The sequence below is a fragment of the Streptopelia decaocto genome (assembly GCF_964273445.1).
Source record: "Streptopelia decaocto genome assembly, chromosome: 18".
NCBI lineage: Eukaryota > Metazoa > Chordata > Aves > Columbiformes > Columbidae > Streptopelia > Streptopelia decaocto.
In genome coordinates, this window is record NC_138673.1 from 4,837,153 (window position 1) to 4,861,367 (window position 24,215).

General features: G+C 42.3%; 1 protein-coding gene across 8 annotated transcripts in view; it reads left to right on the forward strand.

Annotated features, from left to right (window-relative positions):
- The window catches only part of CUX1 (cut like homeobox 1), a 262,345-nt gene that overhangs the window by 86,575 nt on the left and 151,555 nt on the right, over window positions 1–24,215 (forward strand). For all 8 annotated transcript variants that reach the window (XM_082068464.1, XM_082068458.1, XM_082068459.1 and 5 more), the window contains exon 3: window positions 15,374–15,421. In XM_082068464.1, the coding sequence (XP_081924590.1) occupies window positions 15,374–15,421 (48 nt within the window). The remainder of the gene's footprint in view (window positions 1–15,373; window positions 15,422–24,215) is intronic.

Genomic DNA, 24,215 nt, shown 5'->3' on the forward strand with positions numbered 1-24,215 from the left:
CTCCCTTTTTTCCTAATAGTTCTATCTGTTGATGATTTATTTACTTGCTCAGGAAAAAGCACAACTCGTAGTGGGTGCAAATGTCTTTGATTTGCAGGTTCTCCTTTCTCCAGAAGTCTGAGGTGTGGGACCTCTGGCTCTTGCTGGAGAAGCTGCTGTTGGCAGAGCTCTCGTACAGGGGAGGCTGAACAAAACACGCTGAGCCATGTGTTTGTACATAATAAATGGGAGGTATTAGGCAGCCATACGTTGTAAGAAAGAAATACCTTGAATTTCCATCTCCTAATCCACTTGTCTTTGTAGTACATGTATGCACAAAACATTAGTATAGCACTTAATAAATGGAATAATAGTAGACTTAGTGCTACCTATAGCAGATTATCATTTGTGTGAGTGCAGCTTGTGTTGTCGGGATATTAAATGAACCCTGAGGAGCCCCTGCTTCACAGTGAGATTTGATTTTCCTCTGCAAGAACGCTCTTTAAATTACCCAGTGTCACGCTCGCCCTGCAAATATTTGGCCGTACAAAGCCACCAGGAGCAAAGTTTTGAACCCGCTTACCTGTCTCGTCAAACTGCTCACCTGGACTGAGCAGCGAGGGCCTATTGCCATTAACACACGGGATGGATTATGGGATATTAAACCCTGGCTCCTTGATTCACCGCAGCGGAGCTGAGCGGGTTGCGAACGGGGTGAGGATTTTGGTGCCTCGATGGCTTTGCCACCACTAATGACACAACCTCAGCAGCCCATAGAACTGCTGCTCAAAGCTCCCATCTATTTTGGAAACCTTGGCACGAGGGAGCACGAAAACTATCACCTTACGTAAATCCTCGTAAGCTATTCGTGTTACTAGACAACTTTGCTCCTGCTGTTAGATTCACAATCCTCTGCTTGTTTGGTTCTTTCACATATTAATGGGTTTGATCGCTGCTCCATGTAAATGAGGCATAATCTGAAGCTGTCAGACCTAAACTGTGTCTTGAACATACACTAAGTGAATTTATTCAAATTTCTCTTTAAAGCCAGGAATACTTACAATAAAACTTGTCAGAGCTTCAGTTAACAGTTTTCATTGGAAGTATTTCTGGTTGCGAAATACAAAAACAAGCCCAAAAATGACTTTGTGAGCTGATATTATTATATTTGCCATACACATGGAAAACTCATCTTGCGATTTCAACAACAAATGAAAAAATTGTCAAACTCCTATGAAAATTAATTAAGCTCAAACTTCTATGAAAATTAATTAAGCCCAAACTCCTATGAAAATTAATTAAGCTCAGATGGAAATGCGTTAAAACACTTCACAAATTTATACTAATGTGGCTTGTAACAATCACAAGAAAAGAGCAACAGCCTCTGTTAGGAGGGCTTTTAATTTCGGTTGTGCGGCCTCTTCTGTCATAGACTGAAATTGGATATATATTAAAGTGCAAACAGTGGACTCATTTTTATTCTTTATCTGTGATATTCCTAGTGAAGTATGCTACAGAAAAATGGCTCTTGTAAGCAGCAGACTGTCCTGTTTTCTCTTTGGATGCTATTCGATTAGTACCTCTCCCCCCCATTTCTCTGTTCTCCTTTATCCCGTCTAATACAAGACTTGCATCCTTGTTGGGTTAGGTAGAGCCCAGCGTGGAGGGAGCTCCAGTCTTGTCAGGATTTTTGTTTGTGTTACTGTAATACAAGTGTATAAAATTTAGGGATATGCTTTACAACTCTGAGTGAAAGAAGCACAAAAATAAACAATATATACAGTTTGTTATGTAACTTGAAAACCTGAATTCCTAACTTCTGAGATGCGAGAAAGGCTGCCTGTAGTAAGAAACCATCAAAAGGAACAATAGGAAGAGCAAATTGTCTTTTTTTAGCTACTAGTATAATATTTTGGAACTGAATCAAGGCTATAGCTTATGAATCTCATTTCCTCCCTTAGCTGTATCAAATGCAGGAGATGAGTATATCTCACAAGCCTTTTTTGCCATGTTAAGAAAATTTAAACCAAAATGAGGCATTAGGGAACTCATATGAGGATTTTTTTAGTCTCTAAGTCCTTGGTTGAAAGGGAGAGGTCTGATTATCCGCAGCTTGGCCAGACTGCCTTGACCATCCTTGAATTTTGGCCTGTAGTCTAACTGCAAAACTGATAAATTTTAGCCCTAAATTCAAAACATTATCTTACCCAGTCGAAAACATTATCTTTGTCTAGTCCGGTGTCCAAGGCGAAGCAGAGACTTTAAACATGAGTCGAATCAAATGTGGGAATGTTTCTTTAGTAGGCCCGACGCGAGCAGGAAATTGATCCTCCAGCACAAACACCCCGGGTGCCAAAAGCTCCTTCTTCACAAAGATAATCAGGCACAAAACACTGCAAGTTAATCAGTTTCAGTTCAGTGTTTACATTCAGTTCAGTTTTAATAAGCATTTAATTAGTTCTTAAAGTGTATTTGAAGCCTTCATGTTGGGCCTCGTAGACAATGAATGATGCCTGTGATTTTTGCTTTGTTACTGGGAAGTGAAACCAGATGCAGGTTCCTCACTCCAGTCCAGACTCTAGCTGGCCAAAAGCCGTGGAAGATAGGCGGGTTTATCATTTTGGAAGTTATTTTGTGCACTGCACTAAAATTGGCCATCGCATTATGGAAAGGCGTTGATTCCACATAATGTATGAGTTACTGGAACAAAATTCAGACACGTAAAGCAGCAGAATCTGATCCCTCTGTTCAAAAACAGGGGAAAGAAGAGATTAGTTTATGGTTAATCTAACAACTTCCCAAGTTATTGCTGCAATATAGCAATATTAATTTCCTTATAATTATACGGGTGTGCTCTTTAAGCCTGCTTTCTGTCCTTTGGGACCAAATTCTTGCCCTGAGTGAGAAACCAAGCTCCCTTTTGTGTTGGGAATCATTGTGCAGTTTGAGGCAAGGATTCCGTCCAAGCCGTTCCCTCGTTATTTGGTGTTTGCTTGTGAATTGTCTTCAGGCTCCATGGGTTCCTGCAGCACCCCTACATCGACCTGGTCTTGCCGCTGCTCCTGGGCTCTGCAACTTATTGTTTTCACTTGCTCAAGGTTTGTGTGGTGTTGAAAAACTACTAGAAGCCATATCTTCTATGATGGCTGTGTAAGAAATAAGCATTTTAGATTTACTTGTTAAAGCAGCTCTATCTGCTGTCTTGCTGCTTTTGCTTCTTGGGACAGTCTGTTAAGGATCCTCCCTGAGGGGATGCAGGGGAAAAATCCTGCTGTGTTTGTGATGCATTTAATCCACAGCCTGTCTATACACTGAAATAAATAGAGCGTTCACCTTTCTGTTTGTGGATTCCTTTCAAATACAATTACAGCGTCACCTGTGGCGTCCCGATTCATCAAGATCAGTACTAAGCACTTCTGAATCTTATTGACCACTTGTTTTAGAGGGTGATAAATCCCTGTTCTCCCAGAGCAAATGGATTTAATAGAGCAGATTTTTTTCTTTGATTTATGTTTGCCATGACCAGAAAGCAGAATTTCAGCATTCAGTAGACAGTGCTCCGCAATTACAGAGTCTGAGGTAGGCAGTGTCAGTCCTGCTGCTGCGTGACAAATTGTGTGAGAAGGCTCGGTGACAGTTTGTGATATGTTCATATAGAACCAGAGCACTTGTTGCAGTTGTTGCTTTGACATTAAACTTCCTTGAAACCCAGCTTTGAATTTAGAAGATGCCTCTGTATAGACGTGAGCTCAGGAACTTACTGCGTAGAGAATGAAGAGAGGCAGAACGAGCCCTGTGTATTAGACCTGAAAGCAAGGATGAGATGTTTTGATCCGTGTGGTCTTTAAAAAGTCAAAGGAGTTTGCATTGTACAGGGTTTGGAAGATTATTGTGGACATTTGAAAATTATTTTTATCCCTCATTCTGTAACATCATCGGGGCATAAGAAGCAATCCTGATTGCATTTTAGCAAGCTACAATGTTAGTGCGCAACAATGAAGACATTAAGGCATAGCACACTGTGACTATATGGTAAAATTAGATAAACAGAATAGAATAACCAAAACTTTTTGGCTGACGGAATGTGAGTGTGGTGACAACGCTGTGTTGGTGTGTTGTCACAGTAAATGAATATCTGAATCGCAAGTGTTAGCGATGACGAGTGCCACTGGACTTCATTGACCATACGATTAAGTGGCTTGCGTGCGGTGGTTTCTCCAGCTGCTCCTGACATGACACGTATTGGTTTGCATGTGCCATACACAGTGATATTTATGGCATATCTGGGCCTATTGCTTATCTAACCATTTCATCATTTGTAGTTAGAGCTGTGGGATATGGTCCAGAAATAGTTGTGTTTACTTACTGTCGTCATTACATTAGAATGGGACTGGTCTAAATAATGAAATCCCCGAAGAGCAACATCTCACTTGAAAACCATATGTCAATAGGGCTTTAAAATGGCTTGAATGTGAGGAGGATGTTACACAAAATAGATGGATTATGCCAACCTGAGGATAGGAATTGACATTTTTCAAACAGATGTCATTGATAATTTATACGTGGCTTTAAAAATTAAACTTTATATAGAAGCTGACTTAAAAATGAAGTGTTGTCAATGTTCAAAGTGCATTAGGGGCATTAAGTGAAAATGTACGCTTCACTCAACGGTACTCAAATACTTCAGAAGTCAGGAGCGACCGTGTCATTTGAAAGTCTGCTCGTGTTCAATATTAAAGGCTCACACGGGTCTGCTGGGTCCCAAATAATGTAGTTGTGCTCCTGGGAAGTGTTCTGAAAATCGTAATTATTGATTTTATTTCTTACACTTCTGATTGAAATGTGAAAGCGGAGCGTGTGATTCATGGAGAAGAAGACACTTTGCTGTCTAAAATTATTAAATTAGCTTTCTGCTTTAGTAAGCTGTACAAACTGCCTATTGATGGCCTCATTTCACCAGCGGCTTGAGGGTCACTCAGCAACAGGCGTCTGCTCTCTGTGCACGGGACAGCAACACAGAGCTGGGAAAATCACTGGAAATCTTTCTGCTGCTTTTGTGGAATCAGGATTTCCTTTTTTTAAAAAAAACACTTGTTTTTTGTGTGTTTGTTTTTAAACTGATCCATTAAAACGAGGTAGGGGTTAGTACACACTTCACTAAGGAAGAAAAATAACCAAAAAGCCCCCCACCCCGAAGCTCAGCCCAGGAAGATGGGAATTCTGAGATAATACTCCATGTGTCCAAAGGGACAATACTGTCTTTTGTTGCTGTCTATATTTAGCTACCATGCTCATACACAACTTAAAATACCTAGAATAGCAAGAAGAATTTTCTTCCCCCTTCATTTGAAGTGGCACAGCGTAGGGTTGTTAATTTTGGCTTATCACAGCTGACACTTGAGGAGGGGAGAAAATACAGTGGTTTGAAGCATTAACTCTCTCCACGTGTGCCCCTTGCGAGGAGCCCTCTTGACTCCTGGGGAACTTTCTTGCCTGTCTTAAATTATATGTCCCCCATTTAAGAGAAGTTCACAGGTCACTTAGTTGATTTAAAAGCCATTGTTGTTTGTGCAGCTGATAAGGGGCAAAAAAGCTATTAGTTAGCAGACCTAGTTTGGAAAAGATTGTTAATAATTTTAGCTTCCTACTTGCATCAACTGAAATTCTCCTGATGAGTTAATGTAAACAGTATGATTTATATTTTAATAGTCCTTTACATGAAAATCACAGAATGTCAGGGATTGAAGGGCCCTGGAAAGCTCATCCAGTGCAATCCCCCCATGGAGCAGGAACACCCAGATGAGGTTCCACAGGAAGGTGTCCAGGCGGGTTGGAATGTCTGCAGAGAAGGAGACTCCACAACCCCCTGGGCAGCCTGGTCCTGCACCTGAACTTGCTGTGCCCTTTGCTTTGGATGCACAGAGAAGGTTTTGGATCCAGCTAAAAGAAGCCCTCAATATTGTACCACATACTGTTGTTTTTTATGTATTAATTTAAGCACCTTTTAAAAATCACTGTGTGTATAAAATATGGTGATAGAAGTCAAAACAGAGTATTTTTCTGGATTAAAGGGTCTTGCAGGCATTGTTGGAATTCCTTCATAAGCCCCTGCGTACATCACTCGCTGAGCTTTGACCTCCCCTCTTCTTTTTGAGTGCAGAATTACCTTCTTTAACCAGCTTGTGCCAGACTTCTCATGTCACTTGGTATTAATTGATATTTCAGGTAATCAGGAATGGAAGACATCTGTGTGCTGGGGTGCACATCTTCAATAACAGCAGAACAGTGTGATGCAAACGTGAGCTTCACAGCATCTTGTTCTGGTCCAGAAGTTGTTAACAAAAGTTAGTTTGGACTTCAGTGTATCTCAATTGTGGTATTTTTAGCATGTTGTATAGAGTGGGGAGAATGCAGTTTACATCTAATTTGGCGCTATTGCAGATTGAGGATAGGAATCAGGTAGAAAGTTTGAAGCTTAGGTTAAAGTGATCGTAGATAACTTGATCTGTAGTTGCCATATATAGTCATACAGGGAAAAGTCTGCTCAAATCCTCCACGTGGTCGTGAGCTTCTCTGATTCATCTGGTGGAGCCAAACAGCTCCAGCCAAGAGATAGGGAATTCGTTAAACTGCAGGGAATTTGTTAAACTGCATTAAGTTCCTAAATTGCTGTAGCCCAAAGGAACGGTTCTGCCTTTTTAAGGGGGAAGAGTAGGAGGGAGCAGACAGGGAGGACAGTCCATCATGAAGTCTCTGCTTTTGGAAAGTTTCGAGAAGATGAGTAACATTCTAGAGCTCTGTAAAAAAAAAAGAAATCACACAAATACAAAAAACTTGAATTAATTTCCGTTGCTGTCATCAAAAGCTGCCTTTCTAAATTTAGCCGTTTCCTATGGACGCTCAGCTTGTGCTAGCAACAGTAAAACAATTTTTCCTTAAGTGCAATTTGTCACCTCCTCCTTCTGAGTTAGTCGAAGATAAGTGCGTATTAGTTCTGTTGATTTATTATTATACAAGTATGTCTCATTTTAATCTGCTATTGAGCTGGTTGTGATTCAGTGCTAGGCTCGCATGCCTTTAATGTGCCCAGCAATCACAGACTGCGCTTGCTCTGTCTTCCCGTCTCTCCTTTGTTTAATCTCCAATCCTCTGGGTTTCTTTTCCTGCTCTTTTTATGCCTTTCTCCCCCCCCAAATACTGCAACAGTTCAGAGTTCAGCAGATGAGTTTGGGAATTAGTCCCAGCTGAGAATATATATGACAGTGGTGAGAAGATGCTGCTGCTCCAAAGCACTTTATGTGGGTTTTTCTTTCTTAAGTTGAGCTAACAAACAATAAACGTATTGAATAAGTCCACAGTGAGATTTTGCTTGTCATCATGATTCATTTATATCTACTGCGTGCTACCAAAGCCTATAGGCCTGAGTGTGTTTCCGTAGGAATGTGCCAGGAAATGTAAAGGCAGCAACAGTTTGTTTTCTCTGAATTGCTTCACTTCCTGAAGCAACATGAAAAGATCTGTGCCGTAAGTTTTTATTTATTTAGGTCAGGAGGATGACAGGTATATTAATTTTGAGGTGTTTTTAGCAGGTATGCTAAATTAGATGTAGTAAACCCTTTGGGTCTATACCCTGATGGTTTTGAGCTTGTCGTTTTTCCATCTTTGAGTTTTTCGTCTTCATAGGAACCCGAAGTCATCGCCTTGGCTGTATTTAAAGGGCGATGCCTGCAGAAGACACGGTAACTCCCCACATAGAAGAGGTCGTGAAGAATATAGAGATAGCGCCGAGATGGCGGTCACGAGAGTTGTAGCAAATGTAGGCCATGGATTTGCAGGACAGCAGCTTCTCGCCCCGACCCTCCTGAAACAACTCGTGTGCTGTAGGAGCAACTGGCGTTTGAATAAAACTGAGCGGTCAGGATCAAGATTAAGCGAACAAATCTTATAAAAAGATTATTAGGGGATTGCGTAGTATTGGATTTTCTTGCATTGGAATCATAGAAAAAGGCTGGCGGTAATGATATAAATCAGTAAATACACCTGTGTTCTTACATGCAGGTATGTCAGAGGATGATTAATGCACGGTCTGTTCACAGCTGTATTTTTAACCTGTATTTAAAAGATAAGTATGGAAAACAATTTTGCAATATCTGATATCTCGGAAACACACAGACTGCCCCCCTCCTCCCCCAATTTACGTATAGTCTGTAAGGATCTGTGAGGATGAAGCCTGATTCTGTAGTATTATATTTAACAGAGAATTATTATTTTTGGAAACTTAACCTGGATTTGAAGCAAAGTGCTTGTATTTTGGAAATCTTTCCACTTGGCCAATATCAGGTTTTAAAACATGAATGTTTTTTAGTACTTTTACTTTTCCCAATTAAAACCGTACATTGAAATTAATGATTTCTCAATGGTCCTCCCCATCTTTTCCTGGAGACGGAGGAGAAATCCACATATCATCAGGTTTCTGATCTCACCCCGGTGCTGAAGTAGGTGCGCACTGATTCAGACCCAGCTCTGCTCGGGGTGGAGGGAATATGGAAAATTACAGGCGCAATTATGGTTTCACATTAAATATTCTTCTTTTTAAATCCACCACGTGAAGCATTAGTCTGTGTTGGAACTGGCGGTGTTAATTGGACCACAGTACTCAGATGCATTTTCTGCGGAGTCATGGCCCATGTCATTAGCTTCTCATTAGACACGTTAATTTTTTAAGAGTCATAATAATTACCTTTTTTTCAGAAGTTCCCCGTTTTACGCCGAAGAGAAACCTCTGTTCTGCAGGCTGTAATTCTGGAATAATCAGGGAAGCATTGTGAACTCTTTCTCTATGGACTTTCAAAGTGGAAGATGAGAGCACTGGAGCAAGAGATGCTGCAGGATGTGATTTGGGTTGAGTGTTAAGGATCTTTTATTTTCCTGAAAACCTCAATTGCAGGCGCAGTCGCCTGTGGAACGACCTGGAGTTTTTGGAGGGTTCTGGTTAGAATTTGGCAAATGTAGGTGAGGCTGTTTATTGGGACGCACAACGAAATAGTCAGTTTGCTTTCAGTTTTATTGGGCAGATAGAAGCGTCTAATAAAATCCGCAGGTACTCAACAGCTTAGGGCTAAATAATTATCTTTATATATGGGACTGTTAGCCAGAATATCACAGAAACACAGAATGAACTGGGTTGGAAAAGACCTCAGAGATCATCCAGTCCAACCCTTGGTCCAACTCCAGTCCATTGACTAGATCACGGCACTAAGTGCCATGTCCAATCTCAGTTTAAAAACCTCCAGGGCCGGTGAGTCCAGCACCTCCCTGGGCAGCCATTCCAATGCCTGACCACTCTCTCTGCAAAGAATTTCTTTCTAATCTCCAGCCTCAATTTCCCCTGGCAGAGCTGAAGCCCATGGCCCCTTGTCCTATTGCTGATGCCTGGGAGAAGAGACCAATCCCCACCTGGCTGGAACTGCCCTTCAGGTAGTTCTAGAGAGTGCTGAGCTCAGCTCTAAGCCTCCTCTTCTCCAGACTAAACAAGCCCAGCTCCTCAGCCTCTCCCCATAGGGCTTGTGTTCAAGTCCCTTCCCCAGTCTTGTAGCCTTTTAAATCCGTATGTTTGTTAAAAATGATGCTTGATTCTCTGCACGTATTGATGAGCTGTTAAACAAGTAATCCTTTTTTTTTTTTCTTTCCTACTGGAATTTTAGTGACCAGGCTTTCATTTCATTAGAATTAGCTTCTTCCAAAGGTCTACCTGAATCATTTTTGTTTGAATTAACTTTTTTCCGTTCCCTAGCAACTCTGGTTTTTAAGTTCTGGCTCGTTTCTGTTCAATGTCTTTTCTAGCCAATGTTAACTCGCCGCTTTATAAATGGCGGCAAGGTTTTAACATGGTTCTAAAAAGCATCGCTCACTATGCAAATTTGTAAAGTTACTTAAAAAAATTCTTTTTCTATTATATACGGTATGCACATGTATATATACACATATATGTGTGCAACAGTTCTTCTGTCACACAGTTGGTTTTTTAAACAGTTGTGAAGGTAACCAGGCTGTTTATACATTGCTGCACGGGCCCAGAGTAAACTTGTTAGCTTTTTGTTTATTTTAACTGGGAAGAAGCCTTAAGAGGATTCCATTAAGACTCGTGCAAGCGAGCGGTTCCATTGAAACCGTCCCAGACCCAAAGCAACGTGGCCAGGAGGCATCTCCACAGATGCTCCATTTGTCTCCATTTGCCTCCTCCCAGTGACAAAGGGACCACAGGACCAGCCCTAAAATGCTCCTCGCTCCACACTCATTCCCCTATGGATCGTGAGGAGCCAAGCGGGCTACAGAGTTTGGTAGAAAACACGGGTGTTTCTACAAAGAAAGTCTTGAAACTCCTCATGTCGAGGCCACTTTTGGGGTTGTTGTATGGCTCCAGTTTTGCAAAACAGTCCGAGGTGGCTGAACAGCAAAAATTCTGCCTCTTTGCAAGGAATACCTCTTGGTGTTTATTCCGTGGGTTTGTTATGCCCCGCTTTGTAACCTTTCTGAAGCGCAAGCGGTTCCCCCTGAATTACAATGCATGTGGTTTTGCTTAATATTCTTTAAGCTCAAGTCTGCTCTCCGTTCACAAATGGAATATATTTTCACTTCTTGCAGGGTGGGTCCATACACTGAAAAATAGGTCAAGAACAGTAATCTAAATCTACTGCTAATAAATAATTAAAGCTAATGGAATTTGCACAAGATCTGTGAGCTAAAATATTTCAGAAAGTACCGTGCTGTACATTTTGCTACTGTAAATCAAGATTTTTTATTTATCATTGTGCTTGGTTGAAACGTATCCATAAATGTAGCTTTGAAAGGATATTTTTTTTAATACAGAGAAAATACTGGCACGTTAGTGTATTAAAATAACTAAAAATATCATAGAAAATTGATAACATCATGATTCATTCTTTAGTGATCGGATTTCAAGTAAATACTGTAGCAGACTTAAGCAATAAGAGATTTTATATCTCATTAAATCATAGTGTAAATTGAGCAATAAATTGTTTGCTCATATGATTTAATTTGCGTTATATTTTAGGAATTGAGTCATCTAAGCTACTGTACAGTACCTGTTTGGACAACTGTCTGGGATCTCGGGTTTGTATCTTTTAGAGCAAAGCAAAGTAGAGCTTGTTGGAATTAATTAAATATAAAGACTTAAATGTTTCCCTTAGTATGCCCAGGGTCTCTGCTGGAAAAATTGCATACTCTATATTTTTTATCATAATTGTGGATGCAACAAAATAATATTTAAAACTTGCGGTTTGGTAGGTGAGTGTCTGATTGAGTGATCCCGACTTGTCCACCAGTTTACCCAAAAAAGGTGAAACACTTATGCTTGCTGACGCTCCCTAATTAACCAGCAGTACTGCCTCCTTCTAATTACAGTTAACTTGCTGATTTCTGTGTTTCGCAGTGACAAGTTGTGTCCTTGCAGTGTATAATAATCAAACACACCTTGGAAGTCGATGCCAGCGTTCTTCCCAAACCCTTCATGCCTGGCTGCTTTTTACCTCTCCCCCTTTCAGCTCTATTATATTTATATTATGAGAGAGAAGCCCTACGACATTAGCGAGGTAATAGCTTTTTGGACGAGTGCAGGGAGCCCTGGCTGTGAGGGGACACAGAGAAATGTCCTCCCAGCCAAAAGACACAAAGATCCATCACACCTGCCTGCCCGTGTTTGACACGAGTTCCTCTTGAGGCCACGCTGGTTCTTCTCTCTGTGTTGATTGAACTGACAAATACCTTCCCACACAGTCATTATACGTATTTTATTGTGGGTTATCGTTGTTTTGGGTTTTGCTTTGCTTTGTAAGTTCTCACGAGAAGGTACCCAGAGTCCCAGCATTCAGCCCGGCCGGTTTTGCGTTAGTTCGTTATTACGTGTGGGCTAATGAGGAAGGAAACGCGCGAGGGCGAGATGGCAGGGAAGCCGTAGCATCTCGCGGGTGATAAGGCAGCTCAAAAATAGGTTGTGACAGCTGAACTAATGATGTCACCGATGCTGATACAAGGGGGCTGCTTCTCATTAGGGTTCCTCTGCCAGACACGGTGACATTCGGCAGCCCGTGCGTGTCTCCAGTAGACGATACAGAGAACAAATCATAGGAAATGTGGCGCGGGGGGGTGTACAAAAGAACATTTGCCCGTTGTTTTTTCTTTGTTGTTTTACAAGAGCGCAATATTTCTGTAGATGGGAAAGGTGCGTAGGTCAGGCTTAGCCTTGCTGGACCGCTTTATCAAAGCGGGGTCATAGGGCTCTTGTTGTGACATTTAGAGATAAGCGTTTTGGAGGTAAATGAGACAGAGCAGCCTGTGCGGAGACCAGGAGGTGCCGTGTAGCTTCAGACCTCAAGTAAATTACAAATACAGTGTTGGTAGCCTGACCATTGATACGTCCTTTGTACTGTACACAGTGTATTAAATAGCGGTTGATAAATAATGTAGTTTAGTTGTCAGAAAGATGCATTTGTTGCCCAGTTTTTTACCATAGATTTGTTCTCGGTTTATTTTCCGTGGAGTTATTTCTAATGAGAATGGAAGGGGAGTTAAAAATTGTTTGGATTCAGATTTCATTGTGTAGCTACTTGATAAATATATAAACTTGTTGCTTATACTCTAGTAAAGGGAAAATGCTGTATTAGCTTTCAGCTATCAGATTTGATTCAGATAATGATACAGCATCCTAATTCATAGTCTCTACTTCAGATATTGAGTCTGTCTGTGATAGAGCCTTTTTCAGAAAACTGCTCTACCCTGATAAATCATCCAGAGAGAGAGAGAATGTGCATGTTTAGATGGCATGGAAAAATAGGGTAATAATGCGATTGTATAGGAGTACTTGAATATTTCAGTGTGTTGATAAATTATCATTTGTTTTAATGTGGAGTTGCATGTACCCTTTTTATCTGTTCTGCTGGATCACCGTGGTTTCCCAGCTGTATGGGAGTGCTGGAGTTGGTTGCTTTTCCTGTTTTGATCACAGCCCAGGCAGTAAAGGCCACTACACTTTAAACAGATAATAAATCACACCGTGTCCTTGCTAACCAGCGTTACAGATTCCCCCGGGTCTGAACCGAATGTCCGTCTTTCTGTTCAGTTTAGTGCAAAGATGGTAATATTCTGTCTGATGTTACTGTCATGTTTTGAGACAAAGGAATTTTTCCAAACTGCCAAAAATAAATCTCGGCAGTAGAGTTTTAGCCGGTGACTCGAGGCATATGGATTCCTGACTTCTGCCTGTTTATTTTTACTTCCCTTGTGTTGCGAGCTGTCTGACGTTTTGATGCTGTTTAGTTAAGGCAAGAATTACAAAAGTAGCCTATAAACTCTTTCCAAGGAGGGGAGGAAGAAAGGGAAGAAAACCAGAAATGGTGTGAAGGTGTTTATGCCTTTTGTGATGGCGTGTGCCGTTCATCCACTTGCCTGGACAGCATGTTGGGTTGCATTTGAAAAGCCTGAGCAAATCCCTTTCAGTGACTTTCGTTAGGCCGTTTGCTCTGTGAAGACAATGGAAGTGGGATGCTCTGTCTCTATTGTTCAGCAGCAACAGATTTGAAGTTATTGCTAAGGTTTCAAGTAGTCCAAGCGTTTTCCCTGTTAAACTGTGTGCTCTGCTGATCAGCGTGTCCCAGGATCGCCTGGATTGATTACCCTGGGATAACCCATCGCTTGCCATGGGACTGAGTCACTTGCAGCTGCATTCTCCTCTATCCTGAAATGTCTTAAAAACAGTTTTACCAGCGACAAAAGCTGCTGTCTAAATCAGGATCAGCACGATTTTTTAATTTAAAGAAATGTTGCTTTGCTTGGGTGTTACAATCTCCCCCCATTTTATAAAGTTCAAAAGGGCGCCAGTATCCTGACTGTAAATCTAACGTCTCGTGTTGGTAGTTTCGCTCTGCTTTAAAACCTACCATGTCAGATTTTGGCCCTGAATGTGGGCGTTTATTTTACCGTGGATGGTTATTTTTACTTTCTTCATTATCATCATCATCAGGTTACAACGAAAATGTTACAAAACGTGCAGCCCTCTGGTCTCCCAGAACAGTCAGAAGTGGGGAAAACCTGCTCAACCTGCTGGTTTGCTTTGGTAGAGGGGTAATCTGTAGATATTCATGATATACAGGGACAGTATCTACCCTTCTTCTGCCCTAAAATAGCAGAAAATATCAGGAAACATTTAGGTAACTTGACTTGCTCTGAGAACAGAAGCGTCGTTTGGTTTGGCGCCAAAGAGGGAGCTTATAAAGCTGCAACGTTATCCTCATCTTGATAGGGATTAACTCTGCTCGTGCAATAACCATGTAAGAAGTGAAATTTGGCTGCTGATTTGCCTTTGATGGCTTCATTTGTGTTTGGCCCCCTGAGCCATTTCTCAGGGAGCCAGAGAACTCCTGATGCTCCAGCTCTCTGCATGACTTGTCATTTCAGTGGCAAAAGTCACTTTTCTCAAGAGCCTACTGTTCCTTCAGGACAATCAGATCAAACCCGGGACTGAGGGTGTTTTGGTGAGCGGTTTAATGTCCAATATGGTGCGTGACTCTAGATGTAAAAGTAAATACATTGGAAAAGAAAAAATAGGAGTCCAGCTTCTTGGCTGTGCATGAATAATACAGTGACCTCTGCAGAGTTACAGGATTTTACTCTTCAGGCATGCATAGAATGGGAATTCTGAGAATTTCTAGGTGAATTAGACCCAAACCAGCTTAAAAGTGGAGCCACTGAGAATTTTATGCAAGATAGATACACCTTTGTTGTCCTAAATTCCCTTGGTTGCTAAGTAAAAATGTGCTATAAACTTTGAGAGTGGTTCTGTGGGTAGGGTCCTAATGAATCTTCTAGCACTAAGTGTGTTGTAATTCTGCAGAAGAAACCTTGAGTCAGAGCACTCTCGAGAAAACAGTAAATAAAACAGACCTTTCAGAAAATGGCAACGCTTTTAGTTGAAATGATGGTCCAGAGTAATCCTTCTAAACCTCTGCCTTCCATTTGTGGGAATTTCTGCGGCGTAAGTTCAGAGGTGTAGCTGCTGTTTAGGCAGATAGAGGCATTTACCTCTAATCACATTAGTGTTTCAACTGAATTATGAGATTGAAAGCATTCAGTGCTTGCCCAACATCACTACAGTTTTGTTAATTAATGCTGTTTGCAACAGATACAGGTGTATGTCAAACTGGAAACGCAGACTCGTTCAAAATGAATTCTAGGCGTATTTTTATTTTAAGCAAATCTCCCATAAAATGCGATCAGAATTAAAGTAGCGTTTCAGAACTGAAAATGGCATTAGGAAAAACTTGACAATGGCTTGGCCTTTCCCGTTTTTCTGATGAAATGTCTTGCTTGTGTCTTCCAGGACCTGCGCAAACAGGTAGCTCCGTTACTGAAGAGTTTCCAGGGAGAGGTAAGAGCTCGTCCTTCTCGTGCTCCTTTCAGTATCGCTTCACGTGTATTTACGCTTTCCGTGCATGTTTGCACGTGTAACTTTCCGTGCTCAATACCAGCATGTGTATAAATTATTTCCTCACAGAATTGCGAGTGTACTTCCCTCCCGTGCTTCTACATAAGCACGTGTAATATTCCGTGCACATTTGCACATGTATTTCTCCTCGCAGGATTGCGAGTGTGTTATAAATTTACCCTCGCAGGGTTGTGAGTGTGCACTTTCCGTACTCGCTACAAGTACGTGTACCCCTTTGAAATAACCCCACACCGTGTTCAGGCAGGTGTGGACTCTTCCCGGACTCAGGGCCGGCTCTGGCGTTGTTTTGGTGAAGCCACGTGTATGCACACTGCGGACCTCCTGTTGCATTAGTTGCTGCCCCTTAATAATTTTCTTCAACTGATACCCGAACCTGTATTTAAGTCACTTTTGGAGTGCTAAAACCCTGTTTCTCACCGGTTTAATAGAAGTTGTTTAGGACCCTGTTGTCCCTTAAACGAACCTCGGGGTGCCTCTGTGACACCAGGGTACGTGCGCGATACGCTGGATTCGCGCCGGGCGAGTTAAACCGGTCAAATCACTCTGTGCTCAGCGCCCCTGAGCGTCCCCTTGCAGTGACTCAGCTCTGCCTCCGCGCTTCCAACGCCTAGTGACTGCAGTATAATGCACGCGTGCAAAAATAGGAAGATGCTACAAATAGCTTTCACTGTGAACCTTTTCAGCTGCAAAACTTTGTGTTCTAGAGGGCTTGACGGAAAACCTTAAGTTGGCAGGTGTTTGGAAACCCAACAGAAAGTGTTAACAGCTCTGGCTCTTTGATTTCTCTTCACACCGCTCCGCTAAGAACCACACGGCGAGAGCGATCACAAGTTGAAAAGCCAACTGTTGTTGTTTTGAAGAATTTCTGTAGCAAAAGGCAGCTGGTCCAATTACAGAATGTTCCATTTGAGCTGTGGCTGTAGCTCGTCTCAGGTGAGCGCTTGGGCCAGATGGGAGCTGTTGTTCTGCCTCTGGGTTTGCAAATTGTATTTCTCCTTATAAAGATCGGTGCCTGCGCAGGGTGGTAGATGCAGGTTTTGCTCTCCCTCTGTTATGTGTTGTAGAGCTCTCCTCTTGAAGCCGGCTGTGTTAAAGCAGCAAAACGCTTTTGTGCTTTCTCAGTCTATAGGTTTTTGGCTGATTTTATGCTGTTGCAGTTCACACCAGAGCACAGAGAAATTCGGGAATTTGTTTTCAGGAGTCTGCATAGGGAATTAAGTGCACAATTCCCATTATCTGTAGTGAGGGCTGCATTTCTGATTCCTTGTACATCCCACTAAATATGTATCCCAAATAGGCAATAATTCCTCATGTTAAAAGCAGTACGATATTCTTTATTTTACAACTCAATTTCCCAAGTATTGCTAGAAATAAACAAATAGACAGGACAACTTTGTCCTTGATATATCTAACAGTAATTTGTGAGAACAAAGAATGACTTGTGCGAGCCTGTTTGCCAGTGGAGATTTACACTTTACGATTGCTCTGAGTGCATTGCAGTGCTCTTAAAACCTCTTCACTTCAGTTTCAAGCTTGCAGTGCACTGACTGAAAAGTGTCTGTGTGCTTTCAGCACTGTTCTTTAGTGAAGGGAATGACTGAGGATCCAGTAAGAATCATAAATCCAAATTGGGCTGCAGTAGAGGAAGATTCTCCCATTAGATCTCGGCTGTTGGAGAGGGGTCACTGTTGCCTCGGTGCAGCTCACACACTAATTGCTTCACTAATGTATAAGTGAAGTTTATGTTGGTGTCAGTTCAACCTCACGGATGACAAGAGTAGTTGTTTGTTGGCAGAAATCCCCTTTTGCGTAAATGAAGCACAAACACATCACAAGGTTGTGGTGCTGAATCTCTTAGCCAGTGATTCCAGTCTCCCTGATCTGAACTGGATTTTAGAAGCCTAAAAAACCCTGACCTAATCATAACTGCCTATGTAGATGCAGAACGTTAAACTGCAAATTGTGATACTTGATTATAGGGGTAATTACTGTATCTTGCTTTGGAGACAAATCAAACTACCAAGAATTATTAGCCTGTTCTGTTAAGTTATATTTTATTGTTCGCTATGTAGTTTTGGTCTCTGATTATTTTTAAGACTGACTTTATGATCACAAGATGAACGTTCCAGGTGGCTCAGGAACAAGCTGTGTTAAGCGTTGTAGGCTTTTCTGCATTTTGCATCCACGGCAAGCAATACAACCCCTGAGCTCTATAGGATTATTCCACACGGGCAGGACTGGTCCCAGTTGGGTGACACCCGCTGTCCCGGGATGGGTGGCAGAGGGACCTTGTGGTCACACAGTGTTTGGGATGTGAGCGGGAGGAGGAATAGGAATGATCTGCTCCTAAGAGATTCCCCGCTTCTACTACACAGACCCAGACTGGGATATTTTTTAAAATAACAATAACAGGAGTAAGTAAATAAAGCAGAGAAGTAGTGCAAAGAGCTGTTTTCCTGCTTTCCACGGGTGTTGCCTTGGGACTGGCTCCCCACCTGCGTTGCTGGCGAGTTCTGTGCCAGGTGGGTTCGCTGCTCCTGCCGGGGAGAGGCCAGGAGAGCAAAGCCAAGGCCGAGGAGTGTGGCTGTGCCAGCTGAGCTTGACTTAAACTGCCCTTGAACTGCGCCTGGGTGAGCCTGACGTGACTTGGAGGGAGGTGAACCACGGCTCGCACATTGAATGTCCTCCCGAGCACGCTTTGCGGGACGGCTGCTTGTAAACCTGCGGCCGGTTCACTTTTGCAATAAATCCACGGGTCACTTCAGCCAATTTTTCTCTGCAGTTTGAGCATGGATGTTGATACTTTCCCTCCCCTTCCCATTGTATAATATGAATTTATAAATAAACCCCCCAAACTAGAACATTCCATATTCCACGGATATTTATCTTGTTCATTCAGATGAAAACTGTTCCAGTTATCAAATATGAGGTTTCCATTACTAGTTGGAAATAACTTTTTTTGTATAGATTTCGGTGCTTTAAGTAACTGGATTTTTTTCTGACAGTTAAAAGCATTATGAAATGGAATTTAGCATGCTACAAATTTTAAAATGCATTCCCAGTTCAATGTTGAGACCCTGTTCATTCATCACTGTGGTATAATTTTATTATGGTACCTTTTCCTTACTTAGGGTTTTAATGGCTATTTGAATGCAGGTTGTTTTGGTTGTTTGGTTCTTTGTTATAAACGAACAGAACGCTGTGTCTGATTCAAAGCTGCTGGTATTGCTCGTTTGATTTTTGTGGGTAGCTTTCCTAACTCTCCGGGAAGATTTAAGGTCTGGATGCTGTGAAGATGCTGTTGTGAGCAAGACAGTTAGAACTCATTCATTGAGGACGTGTGAAATTCCTGTTTTTTTTAATATTAAATCTATTTTTTTGTTTGTGTTTCTTACCATTAACCTGACGATGCAACTTATTAGTGGTTTCCCTACCATATGCTGGGCTACATACACGACAGAATCATCAAAGGCTAAAGAGCTTTATCATTCAATAATAAAGCGATTGTATATCATCTGCAAGTTGGCAAGGAATTCCTTCAAGCAACCACCTAAATAAGCTGTGTTCCAGGTAGATTGTTGTGCACGACCATGTTTACAGCACTGGAAGGATATTTGTGCATTAAATATTTAAAAAAAAAAAAAAAAAAAAAAGTTCTTGGGCTATATTAATTTACAGAACTATACAGTTGTGGTATGGAAATCTAATGTTGGAATCCGTATTTGTGAAGTCATCAAATAGGTATTTTAAAGCTGGGGAAGGATTTCCTGAGGTCATTAGCATTCTTTTCATGTGGTATAACAGTCCTGTCCAACCATAATGCAATAATCCCTCATTTGGAGAACCTGGAAGGCACATACTCCAAAACAACACACTGGACTTTATTTCTGCGAAAACTAGTTCTCATATTCTTCTCGCAAAGCGAGTACTTTTAGCGGTATTGCCATTCCAATGAGACCGTTCTGGCTCCCCGCTTAGCTGAATTGCTCTTTAAGCTATTAAATTGGTCAGCAGAGTAATTTAATAATGTTCCATATGCAGACAACAGAAGCGGGAGCTCAGTTCGTTGTGCTGGAACTGCTAATGGTGCCTTTCAAGATGCGCTCCAATAATGTGTGTGCCTAAACAACTTCAGACCTACTTTTCCTTCTGCATTTTGAAGGAGTATTCCTGAGCCGATACTATTTTTTTTATAATCCCCTTTAATTTCCTTACGTTAAATTTACAAACCTAATTAATACAATTTCTTTCCTGCAGGTTCACTCCATGATGGCTCAATTAGAGTAGCAGCAGAACTGCGGTTCGATATTCAGGCCAGCTTCATAATTGAAAACACATTTTCCTCTCAAAAGCTGCAGCTGGTTTGGTTCTGCTCATGCAGAAAAGGATATAACCTTGCATAACATAGGAAATGAACGGTTGAGAGAGAAGCCAAATTCAATTTCAGTCAGATATTTTGAGGATAAGTCCGTGATCTATGGAAGCAAGGGAATGAAAAGTGTGTGTATGTGGAAAGCAGCGTATTCAGCACTCTATTAATCACGGCTGGCCTGGGTGCTGTTGCGTTAGCGCTGATTCTAGTACAGAGGCTGGAGAGCAGCCAAGCACTCCAGAAGTTAACCTCTTAAAGACCCTGGGCTGCTTTCTGTTGAATAAATGTAATTTTGTGGTCAGAAATAAATGCTTGTGATGTAGCAGGAGCTTTGAAAACAACAGCGTGGCAAAGCTATTACAAATTGCTCCGTGTTGGGGAAGTCAACAGCATACATCAAAATTCGGGGCCCGCGCCGTGCTGATTTAGGCCCAGAGCTTTCCTGCTTTTCAACGAGAGTCCCATTAAACCACGCCGCGTAACAAAATGGAGCAAATCTAATATTTTTCGAGGGTAATTGTTTTCTTTTAACGTCCACCCTGTGGGGTGTGGGCGGTGGGTCATTTCCTTTGTGTAGCGGGAGCGCGGGGCCGGGTTCGCGCTTCGCCTCCCTCTGTTTCCCCGCGCCGGCGGGTCCGGGGGGGCACACAGCGTGGTTTGGGGTGGCAGCAGCTCAGCAGTGTTTCATTTCCTTGTTTACACAAGTGTGTAAACGATTATTTATTTATTTTTGGCTGGCTTGATTGCAGTTTAAACAACATCTTTCCTGAGGAAGGTGATTTAAATATACTTCAGCATCTCGGGGGCAGACGTGTTCTCCCTGATGAGCCTGTCGCAGCTCCGAGGGAAGAGACACTGAGCTCCAGGCTGATGGCCAGGGATGTAGAAACTCTCAAATACAGTCAGAGCCCCTCCTATAGGTATCTCTCCTTCTATATTGATACCTTCTTGGACAAACGTCTGCTATTGAGATAATGGGCAAGATCCCACACGCGACATCCACCACCAAAATCAAGCAATAAGCACCGTGCCCCTTTCTGAAGCTCTTCCAGGTTCATCCTGTGTGCGGGCAAGTTCTACTGAGATCGCACTTACTACCAGGGTAACTTTGAGGAGGATCAGCCCCAAATCCTTTTATTTTTATATAACTGACAAAGTGCTGAAGTTTCTGTTGGCAGCTGGTGGGCTGTCTATATTAAGGCCGCTATGCCGCTGCCACACGTTTGGGTGAAATGCTCGCAGTGCTGGGAAACTATTTATGCAAAATTCAGACAGGCAGCACTGTTTGAGTTCACAGTGTCAGGAGGAGCTTCTCATCCTTTTCAAAAAAGAGAGCTTGAAGTGTGCTGGAAGGAACGGGGACGGGAGGGCTGTGCCAGGCGCCAAATTCTGCCCAGTGTCATTGTAACCCAGTCCCTGTTTCTCCAAATATAGAATTATTCCTGTATTTATTACAAAATTACTATGAGGCTCTATACAAGCCGGTGTCTGCTTTTGTTTTGCGGTAAGGGAAAAGCAAGACGGTAAGCTCAGTGTAAAGTATTAGCAAAAGCTTACATTTTGGTATTTATGGGCAGGTGGATTTTGCACAAGGCAGTTACTGAGTCATTCCTGGAAGGATTCCTCTGCCCTAATTTTTGAAACACACAAATTTGGTTCATCCATAAGGGAGAAGAGCCATCAGGTGTTCCAGGTCAGCGTTCATAGAGGCAGGAGGAGAAGCTGTTCTTTCAGTTTTGGGGGATCTACACATCCCCTGTTTGGAGATCATGTTTTTCTTACTTCCTGCTATGTGTTTTACCTTTTTTGTGTTACAAAAATTAGCAACTGGCCCATGCAGACCAGGAGAGAAGCTGGGGTGCAAAGTACAGAATTACAAGGGTAAATAATTATTCATGCCCATGAGGTGTCCCAGCCAAATTGGGCACCCCAAGTGTGGTTTAACGTGTGGGCCTTACACCCTTCAAACGCTCAGGTACAGCACGATTTGACTCATCATGAACACCCACACAACTGATTACTAATCAGAGGAAAACTTTGCAATTTCCTATATTTCTGCAGCATTTTTGCTGCTTGTCCATTGATCCTGGAGTCAGCCTTGCTAGAGTTACGTACCTTTGACACTGGAAAACTCGGCGAGGTTTAAATGATGTGTTAGAGGGGCTTGGATGCTGGTGTTATCTTGGTTGTTTGGGGGTGTCCTTTACCCTTCATGGGCAGCACCGAGCTTCCACGTAGCAATGTCCTTATTTCCAGGGCCAGGCTGTCCTTTTAGTTTGTTTTACTTAAGCATGAACAATACCAAAGCCTTCAGTAAAATTCTACTACCTCATTACATTACACTGTATAATGTAAACTAATATATATATTAACGAAGTTAATACAGTTTTGTGCTATAAAGACTGTTTGATACGATAGTTATGGAAGGGATTTTTGTAACATTTGGCACTGTGACCGTCCTTTTGCTACGCACGTCTGGACACTCCGGTCTCACGCTATACAAGTGTCCTTGTCCCAGCCCTGGTTACCCACCTCGTCCCTCGTTCTGATGCACATGCACAAGGTGAGTCAGCTCAGTTTGCCGGCATGATGGAAAATAAACTCTCCCTCTCCTCCCTTGCTTAGTTTTTCATCAAGCAGTGAACTGAATTACGCTACAACGACACAGTCACCAGATCTGATGCAAGAGAAGCCGGAGCCCGAGGCAGGAGCAGAGCTGCTCCCTTCGGTGCCTGCCCCACGGGTGGGTGTGGAGTCGCGTGGGAGCAGGAGCCGAGAAACGCGGCTCCGAAACGCAGGGAGGTGTGAGGAGGGAGCCACGGGTTACCGAAGGACCCGGGACAGGTTCAGCAATGAGAGCGGACCCGCTGTCGCTGTGGTCTGAGGACAGGGCGGCAAAGAGTAAAAGCTGTTTAAACAAAGGCGTCATTCCGCTGTCAGTGTCTTGAGGCACGCGTTGGACTGGGCTGTTGGACTGGGAAGGAGGATCAAAGATTGGAAAAGAAGCTGTCCTGTGAGAACAAGGGAGCTGGGCTTTCCTCGGGGGGTGGCAGCGGCGTTTCTCTGGGAAAATCAGGATTTATCTGGGCATGAAAGGAAAAGAGGGTTTTGAGGGTTCAAGGTTGCAGCTGTTTCACAGTGTAGAGAAGCAGAATTGAAAATACTAAGCTAAGTCTACCCTGTTTTTCTCAGAGGTTCACGTATTGTCTCAGCAGTGTTGCAAAGTGCGTGTTTACTCCTGCAAACCTGCGTATGGTTGGACTCCATGATCCTGAGGGTCTGTTCCAACCGGAATGATTCTATGAGTCCCTCTTAAAGCTCTTTCTTAACTTGAGCTTAAACCCACACGCTGGGGAGGCTCTTCCCAAGCTCTCCCCTTAGCGCACCTATGCACGGCACACAGATTGGTGTTGTACCCCCTGTGAAGTCCTTATTTTTGTCAAAGAATTTATAGCACAGCTAAAATACACACCATACGCTTTAAGCACCTGCCCAGGAATTATTTTGCTTAAAAAAAATCTCTTAATTGGAGCGAAGAAAAAAATAGGGTTTTTTACTTTTTCTGTTGTCAGCTGCAAAGGAAATTAACTGGGATGATGAACTATGTATTTTTATTAATGTTACATTTTTCTTTATTAATATAGGTGGCTGTTAGTTTTAGGAAAGGGAAATCAAGCCAACTGCACACACACCCCGTCTGTGTTGTAGAGCTGTTGTGGGCACCACCTTAGCAATTGATGGACTTATATATGAAAGAACAGCCAAGCTCTATTGTAATGGCTTCAAAGAAAGACTGATGCCATTCCATAGCATTAATAACGCTTGCTATAACCGCCAGTCCAAGGCAGCTATTCAAGAATATAGCACGGCTTAAAATAATGGTGTGTTAATGAGTTGTTATCACGCTCTTCCCTTTGTTTGATATGTTTCTTACAATTCTTAGTGACGTTTCAGCAGCACAATTCTTTGAAGACAAATGGAAAAACTTTGTGATGCAAAACAATACGATGAAAGCTGCGTAAAGGAGCTTTGCAAATGAAGAGGGATGGGTGTCTTGTTAAGGCATCTATTTATTAAAAATCACAACAGGAAAATAACTTCTGTTTTAAGTTGATATGTTAGTTCCAGGTCTGGATGCAGGACAGTAAAAGATGTATCTCTGGTGTTGAGGTGGCTGATGAGAGTGAGAATTACAGCTGAAGAGCAATGGGGTTAAGTAGAAGAGTTAGTACTGCAGGATTCCTGTTTAGCGTAGTTCTGTGCATACTGTGTGTGAGACACTGGGTGCGCAGTTAATTGCACTGCAAGTAAATGACCGATATGTCAGTAGTGCCGTGCAGGCAC